This window comes from Catharus ustulatus, chromosome 21, assembly GCF_009819885.2.
Source record: "Catharus ustulatus isolate bCatUst1 chromosome 21, bCatUst1.pri.v2, whole genome shotgun sequence".
NCBI lineage: Eukaryota > Metazoa > Chordata > Aves > Passeriformes > Turdidae > Catharus > Catharus ustulatus.
Window position 1 is genome coordinate 8,801,385 of NC_046241.1, and position 8,924 is coordinate 8,810,308.

Here is an 8,924-nt window from a genome sequence, read left to right on the forward strand (position 1 = left end):
ATGAAAAGCTTTCCCACTGCCAATATAAATAGCCCAGGCCCTGAATTCAGCAGCCTCACTTTGTGGTTGGGATACTCAGCCTGTGTGCCCAGACCAGGAGGAATTTGGGTTTCATGGCTTTGGTTGGCAAAGGATTTTATAGCAGGGAAGGGGAATTCTGGAAGCTGGGCTGGCTGATCAAAGGGGCACAGAGAGAAGGACTGGGATGGGAGGGATGGGACACAGAACCAGATACACCCCAGGGCAGTTTGGAGATAAAACTGTTTTTCAAGCAGCATCAAGAGTTCAGTAAAATCCATCTCTCCACTTTCAGAAGCTTGCTGCTTGTGGCTTCTTGCAGTGTGAGACCTGACAGCTCAAACCTGTTCCTCAAGCACATTTGGACATTGCCTCGAGTGTGAAAACATGAGACAGCAAGAAATCAACATACCACAACAGAAATGCAGTTTATATTCTCCAGTAACAAAGTCTGATCTGCTGGAGAGGAGGCAAGAGAGCACAGAGGGGAAAACAGGAACAGGAGAGCTGGGGAGATGAGGTTTGAGACAGAGCAGTGACAAAGCTGTGTCCTGGGGATGTGTTAAAACAACACAGATGAAGGGGACACATCTAGAAGTCCCTGGGTGCAGGACACAGGCCAGGCTCAGGGCAGGTGGAGCAGGGTGGTCCTGCAGGGACCCCCTGTTCTTGTTCCAGCTCCAAGCACAGAGAAGCAGAGGTGGGAATGTCACCCCAGGGCACACCTGGAGACCCCCTGCTTTAATGGGAACACACACACACTGCACAGGTTTGAACCCAGGCAGGATTTTCCATCCTGATGGAATTCCTTTAACACACTAAGCCATTCCATCACTGCCAGCCCATGAAGAAAATCCCTCTCTGCCTCCCTCAAAGCTCCCTCAAAGCCTGAGGCCTGGATCAGTGAGAAGTTGATTCCCCAGACTTTTATCAGCACTTCCAATTTTAAGCCTTTCTGCTTCTGGCTATGACTTTGCTCATCCTCAAGGCATCACCAAGGCAAGGCTTTCCCCTGTGGTTTATGTAATGTATCAGGAAAAAATCCAATGTCTGGGACACTCATCACTGAGTTGGAGGAGGGGAATGCCAAGGGAGCTGTGCAGCCTGTTCCTGTCCCAGTGGTCATGGTCCAGCTGCACTTGGCTCAAGAGAGGAAGATCCAAAAGAGGATTTTAAAAATCACTCTCCTATAACAAATCAGTTTCTCAGCTTTCATAACACGTTTTCATCCTTTGGTGTAACAGGCACTGCTTCCCCTAACTTTGAAATAAAGGGGCAGCAGATCCCTAACTGGTGACATCCTCCAGGAAAACAGAAATTAATCACCCACAGGATTTTCCTGTGGCATAAGCAGCTCATGTTGCAGACACCAAGCAAAGCTGGGGCCAGAACAGCACCCACCACTCATGGAATGAACAAACTGCTGCACCATGATCCAAACACCAATCACAGGAGCTTTTCCCAGTGTCCCTGCTCTCCATGAACTCCTGGAGACACTTTCCCAGGAGAGGAGCATCCAGTGATCAGTGCAAAAGGCACCTCAGCAGCTGGGCATGGAGCTCTGGGTAGCACAGCTCCCTCCTGCCTCACAGCCAACATCCCAGGTGGGGAGGGTCACAGCTGCCTCCAGACCCAGCTCTGGTGTGATTATTAACATTTATCTCGCAGGAAATTGGCTCTGAGGGGTGTCCTGAGGCCACAGCTGAGTCACAAACTGATTTGACTTCAGTTGACTCAGAGGCAAACTTCAAATAACCACAAACACGTGGCCAAGGCTCAACGTTCTCTTTCTTGTCTGCTTGGCACAAACACCCTGTACAAGGCTCAGGATTTGGGGATAAAACATCCAGAGGGGCTGCTCTCAGCCCAGCAGAGCCTGAAGCAGCACAGGAGAAGGCAGAGCATCACCCCAGCTCCAGTTACAGGTGCACAGAGTCCAGTTAACACCCTGAGGACAAGCAGTGTTTGCATTGCAGCAGCACCTGTGCAATACAAAGCACAGCCCTGGCCCCTGGGGGACCAGAGGGAGCAGGGACAGAGCTTCTCTCCCCACATCCCATGAGCTGAAACACAAAAATCAAAAAGATGCCCAAAATCCTGGGGAAACCTGCAAAGCACCAAGTCCCAGGTCTACCCAGGAGGATCCCTCTCCCTGCTGGGGTGGACACTCAAAGTCCTGCTCGGCTCCACTTTGGGATGGCCACATGAGAAGTTCAAAACATCCCAAGGCAGATGACAACAAAGCCAACACTGCCTGCTAAGCTATCATATAATTTTTGCTCAGGCCAGCTATTATGCAGCACAGTTATTTTAGAAATGTTTGTCCAGTTTTACACATCCTTGTGCCTGATGGAGACTGCCAACAGAAGAAAAACCAGAATCTTTCAGAAACCCCTGAACCAGCATTCAGAAATGTAATAAGCAATTTCAGGTTTAATCTGTGGAGCAAACAGAGACCAAATGGTCACTCCCAGCTTTCTGGTAGTGCACCTGAGCCCTTTCCCAATCCCACAGTGGAAGCTGATTGCACTTTTCCAAACCCAGCGCTGCTGCTGGTGCTAATTTTCACCTCAGGGAGATACAATTAAATATCCCCTCTTGGAAAGAAAATAGCTGTTAGCCTTGTATACAGTTCAGACTCAAAAGTTACTTTACAAGAACTAGGTAAAATAACAAAGTATTTCATGGGCACACACAAAACAAACATGACAGAGGCTCACCCCAATTGTGGATTTTCTCCCCAATTTTCTTCGTAAACCCCAGTCTTGCCTTGCCTGAGTTGTGCCCTGTCTCACTGCCTTCCATGCCAGCAGTTTCCCCACGCCAGTTTTCCCATCAGAAAGGGAGGAAGGAGCCTGCAGTCTCCGAGCTCTGTGGTGCTCAGAGCTCTCTCTAATTGCCCGATGCTCATTCAGGTCAGGTCCTCGCCCTGGTGACACTAATGAGCGAGATGGGGACTGTTTGTGGCACAATCAGGGGAAGTTTGTAAACATCACAAAAGCCAGGAGTGCTTTGGAAAACAGACACTGCAGGGGAACAGAGAGCAAGGGAAGGGAAGGGAGAACAAGATGTGCTTCTATCTGAGTTCTCAGGCTAGATTAAAGCATTTCTGGGCTGACTGCAGCATTAGCTGAAGTCCTCTGTGTGTGGGATCAATAGAATCTCCATGATGTCAGTGCAGTACAGTGAGGGTTTCCCCAGGACATGTCCATGTTCCCCTCCCAGACCCAGAAATCTCCAGATTTAAAAGCAAGGGGACAAATCCAGGGGAGCTCTCTGGACAGTGGTGACCTGTCCCCAGCATGAGCTCATCACTCTCCACAGTCCAGGGAACCATTGGATGGATTTGGTGCTTCCCACACCTAAAAATCAGTCAGCCAGCACAAAAAGGCAACTTAGAGCCTCTGCAGCAGTGGAGAAGAGCAGGACACCTGCTGCCAGCAGGTATTTCACAATTCTGCACAAAAAAGTTCTCAGAAGTTACAGCTGAATTACTGCACTTAAATTAACATCAGCCCCAAACCCCCTGGAAGGTAAAGCTGTAACTCAGGCTCCCACAGAACCTGGCCAGATCTGAGAGCACAATCACAGAACTGGACAATTCCAACAAGCCCCAGGAGCTGACCCCACAGATAAACCAGCCCTGCAGAGTCACAACTTCCACAGCCATGGACTTCCAACAGCTCTGTGCAGCAAAACCTCACAAAACTTCTGAAACTTCACAGCCCTGTGCAGCAAAAGGCACCAGAAAGGTGAGCAAATGCAGACACAGAGCTGCACAGGGCACAAACACCCTGGTTTGTGGTGCATGACTGCTGTAGCAGAAGTTTTGACTCCAGTCTCTGTAAATGGAGATGTTTGGCCCAGTCAGCACATGGATTATTTGCTGCCAGCACAACAGAGCCCATGCTTTTGTTTAGCAGGGGCTGAATTTAGGGAACCACTAAAGGATGTGATAAAATGAATAAACACTTTCATTTTTGATGTTTCTCTCCTTTCACCCCTGTTTCCTAGAAGGACAATACCTTCCCCAGCTCCCCACAAAAGGGATCTGGCTCTCCCTGCCTGCACAGGTACCTTCTGCAGCCCTTACACCTTAATTAATGCTCCTAGGCAAAAAGAAGACCTCACATATTAATATTTTAGTACCAGGTATTGGATTTTTAGTCCCAGTCACACACCAGTCAGAGGCACTGAGTTCACCCTCAAGTTTCTGCACTGCCACGAAAGTGAAGTTAGGAAAGAAACTAATTCACCATGGATCTTGCAGAGGCACCACCAGCCCCTGCTCTCAAGGCCTAAAAGACACAGCAGAGACTTTTAAAACCACATGTCCTGCCACAGCCACCCAGATAAGTCAGAGGAAAATGCTTCCCATTTCTGCTCCCCAGCAGCTGGGAGCAGCGCTCATGTGCACACTTTTGTGATAAAATTTCCTTTGCAAAAGTGACTAAAATCTAGTTCCCAAAAAGTTTCCAAGAAAAGCAAAGAGAAAGAAAGAAGCAGCCCAAGTCTGGTTAAAATCCAGCAGGTTCTCCCCAGCTCTAGCTCCCCTAGAGCAGGCAGAGCAATGACATTAACTCTGCTGCCTCCTTTTTCCCTGGAGTTGCTGTAGAACACAACAAAACCAAGAAAACACCTGCTGCCCTCCCTAATGAACCAACACTCATTAAAGCAGACAACCCACTAGCTGCTGTGCTAATTACTGCAGAGCATGCAAAGAGAATGGATGAAAAGCTACTGTATCCCATACACTTGAAGCATTCTTGGCTTTTTGAGTCCAGTTACTGTATCACCTCCACTTCAAGCTGCTAGTGGAGAGATAAAACAACGATGGTGAGCAGCATGAACAATGCTCCAAGGCCTCAAAGTCACTCATTTTTTGGGTTTAGTCTTTTCCAGTTTTGATCTGAATGAAGAGAACGAGCATTGCCACGAACGCCAAACAGCCTGGAGCTATTTTTCTTTTTTTTTTTTCCTCTCCAGCCCAGTATGAATATCTGTAGCGCCCAGTTTTAAAGTCTCCGCAGTGCGATCGGGAGCCTCCCATGCGAATCCCCAGCTCCGAGCATCCTCCCCAAGCAGCGGAGCCGCTCGCTCCAAGGATCCAGCGGAGCATCCCCGGCTCCCTCCACCCTCCGAGCCCCACGGAGGGAGCTCCGCGTCCCTCCCGCTCCGCTGGATCCCCACCCATGCAACAGCTTCGGGCATGGGGCTCCCTCCGACCGACCCTGCGCTGCGCTCCGGGGCTCGGGGACGGGCGGAGCTCAGGGATGGGGCTGTGCCCGAGGAGAGGGCTGTCCCCAAACACCGGGGCTGTGCCCGAGGACTGGGGCTGTCCCCAAGGACCGAGCTACCCCAAGGACCGGGGCTGTCCCCAAACACCGGGGTTGTCCCCAAGGACTGGGGCTGTTCCCAAGGACCGAGCTACCCCAAACACCGGGGCTGTGCCCAGCGACTGGGTTGTCCCCAAGGACCGGGATTGTCCCCAAACACCAGGCTGCCACCAAGCACAGGGGCTGTGTCCAACGACAGGGCTGTCCCCAAGGATTAGGCTGTCCCCAAGGACCGGGGCTGTCCCCAAACACCGGGCTACCCCAAGCACCGGGGCTGTGCCCAACGACTGGGCTGTGCCCAAGGACCGGGCTGTCCCCAGGGCTCCCCGGGCTCGCTGTGGGCACAGCTCCGGGGCCGGGCTCCCCCCCGCTCCCGCTCACCTGCAGTAGAAGCGCCGGGCGGCGGAGCCGGGGCTGTCCCCGCCGGGCGGGCTCGCCATGAGCGGGGCTGGAGTATGGCAGCGCCGGGAAGTGATGCACCGAGCAAAGAAACTCGCGGGCAGGCCCCTCCTCCGGCTGATGTCACCCGGCCTGCCTCCCTCCCTCCTTCGCTCCGCCGCGGGACGGGCAGCGCGGCCCCGGGCACGGCATCCCGCGGGGGGGACATCCCTGTGTGCCCTGGGGACATCCCTCTGTGCCCTGGTGACATCTCCCTGGGGACATCCCCCTGGGGACATCCCCGGACATCCTCAGTGCTCACCTGGGAGCCGCCCCAGCGCGGGTACCACACCTGCAGCTCCTCCCAGGTGGTTTTCCCGCTGGTTTCTGCCCAGGTGGAGCTGATGAAAACCATGATGAGTCTCAGTTTTGGCTTGGCCAAAGCGCTTTTGTGTCCGAAAGTGTCTGCACCTGGAGGCAGCCAGGACGAGCAGCTGGGAGCTGGCAGGGTTGTATTTGCTGTGCCACAGCCGCAGAGCAAAGTCTGGCTGCTCTCTTTGGTGGTGAGGAATCCCCCAGGAAAAAGGATTTTCTCTCCAGCCCACAGCAGCTTCTTTCAGTTAACTTCTTTCAGTTGGGGCCTTAAATATTTATTTTCACCCAGACGCCTAGAGAAGGATGCAGGTCATCATTAAACACTGCATCCAGCTCCCCCTGTTCTCCAGGGCTTGAGATGCTCCTGGGAAAGTCAGGGAGTTGGTCACTCAGAAGAAATTTGGCTGAAGGTTAGGGCCACTTACCCAGCAACAGCAAATTAAACGTCATTGTCATCACAGACCCACCCCCAAATAAACACTGCTATAAACTCTGGCTTTCCCTGGGTTCCAGCATCTTGCTCTGCACACACAGAACCCCGTGGCTGGTGGGAATCCAGAGCCAAGCTTACTTACTGCCTGCCTCACCCTGGGGATCTGCTCAAATCCCCTCTCAGGAGTAAACCCAGATCCTGCTCAGGAAAGAACAACATCAATAACACCCCACTAGCAAACCACAAAAGCCTCTTTCCCAAGAGCTAATTGATTGAGCATTTAAATCCAAAACAAAACCCCATAAACAAACTTGTGTCGGTGTCTCAGCTTAGGAATAGTCTCAATTGTGTAGATAAACCACAGCAGAGAAAGCTGAAACCGTCCTGCTGAGAGCTCTCTCCTCACCCACGGAGGTGTGGGTGCCTTATAATCCCAAAAAAAGGAACCCTCTGCACCCCTGGGTAACCAGCCACTAAATCCCCACTGGAAGGAGCAGGCTGGGACACTGCAGCCAGTTTTTATCCAGGTTTGTGGCTTCACTGACAGCAGCAAACATCCTGGTGCAAAGCAGCTTTTCATGGAAACGTGGGACTGCTGAGCCCTGAGAGATTCTGGCACTGCAGAGGGGGTGTTTGTCCCTGCTCCCCCGTGTTCCAGACCAGGACATGAGTGCAAAAGATGAAACCCAGCCTGTGCTGCTGCTGCTGCAGCCCTTCCTGAGGATGCCAGGCTGAGCTGGGCCCCAGCGCTGGGCTGGCGTTCAGCGAGTGTGGGAAGACAGAGGAATTGCCCTTCGGACAAACAATGCTGGAAAGGAGAGCAGGGGAAAGGAGGGAGGAGGCCAGCTCCCAGTCTGGGCTCCAGCCAGATCTGTGGTGTTCCACAGAGCTCTGGGCAGGCGGGTCACCCCCACGTTGATGACACAGGAATCGTTCAGTCAAACTGCAGGGCCTGGCTTGTGCAGGGGGTCAGGCTGAGATGAGCATAATGGTCCCCTCTGGCCTTCCAACTCATGAATTTGCAATGGATAATTTATCATCTGACAAACTCAGCTTCTCTTTCTTCTTGTACAAGTGGCAAATAGGTCACAATAGATCCGAATTCATTAGATGGAATAATTCAATTACTTTGCTGTGGGTTGGGTTTGGTTAACCCTACATGTTCATGCCAAGAAGCTCCCTGCAAAGACTTGGACCTCAGCCACAACTCAGATCCATTGCTCAGCTGCAATGAAACAGGAAAATTGTAAGAGTAGAGAGAGAAAGCAAGCCCAGTACTTCAGAAATGCCACTAATTCCTCTGGTGACCTGTGTGCACATTGTGTCATGTGTTGGGAAGGACCTGAAGCAATTAGAGAGACTCCAGACAAATGTGACAAGTGTGACCTGCGAGAGAAAGGTATGAGGATTGATTTGTTCAGTGCAGATAAGATCAAGAAGTGGAGCTGCAATCTTTAGACATTAAAAGGGCTGCTGCAGAATGGAAAAAAGGAGGAGTGGAAGAACAGGGCAGGATACAACACAGCCAGGCCAGAATCCATCAAAGGCAATGCAGGGTTCATTTTCCTTTGACCTTATGCACCCCTGCACCTCTGACATCTTTTGTTTCTACAATCTTAAAGCTCAAAATCTTGTTCCTCCCAGTTCCTGAGTGTCTCTACACCTTCACTTACAAATAGGCAGAATCACAGCTCCAAGCAATAGGATTGCAGGATCCTTAAGACTTCTTGGGCAATTTTTAACATTTCTTTTACAAATTGATACCCAAAGCTATCCCAACACAAGATGAAAGAGCTCCAAGTATTGCCATATTTCCTTCCACTTGGATGAGACAGCCTTGAGAGCAGGAAGGCACACAAAGCTCAAGGGAAGACAAAGAGACAGAAGTCAACAATAAATTTTGCCAGTGAGTTAAGAATTGCCAGGGCACAGGAACATCCCTCTGCTGCCTCCATGTCTTCATCACCCAGGCACACCAGAGCCAGGCACTCCCTCCAAAACACAAAGATTCATCTTAATTAGCACGGCAGCTTTCCTGCAGCTCATGGAATGGATTGCTGGGGGCCTCTGCTGGGGTTTGTGTGCAAAAAGAGCTCTGCAGTTCAGGCTCTGAAGCTCACAGACCCCAGCTGAAATCACTGCACAACTGGCACTGTAATTGTCTTCTCTTTCTGGTGACAGCCATGATTAATCACCAGACTTTGCACTGTCTTTTTTTTTTTCCAGGCTGGCAGGTTCCAAAAGCACCTTGCTATTGTCCTGCATTCCATTTTCTAAATCCCTCTGAACACAGCCTGCAAGGAAGTTCTGGGTTTAAGCCAGCCTAAAAAAGAATCACACAGCAAAACTGAAGAAACTTTATCTTGAATTATATCAGTTTCACA

At 51.1% G+C, this 8,924-nt stretch overlaps 1 protein-coding gene across 2 annotated transcripts in view; it reads right to left on the reverse strand.

The window, feature by feature from the left end:
- The window catches only part of GPSM1 (G protein signaling modulator 1), a 61,011-nt gene extending 55,171 nt beyond the window's left edge, over positions 1-5,840 (reverse strand). For both annotated transcript variants that reach the window (XM_033077711.2, XM_033077710.2), the window contains exon 1: positions 5,736-5,840. In XM_033077711.2, coding sequence (XP_032933602.1) covers positions 5,736-5,794 — 59 coding nt within the window. In that variant the 5' untranslated portion in view covers positions 5,795-5,840. The remainder of the gene's footprint in view (positions 1-5,735) is intronic.
- Between the last annotated feature and the right edge of the window lie 3,084 nt (positions 5,841-8,924).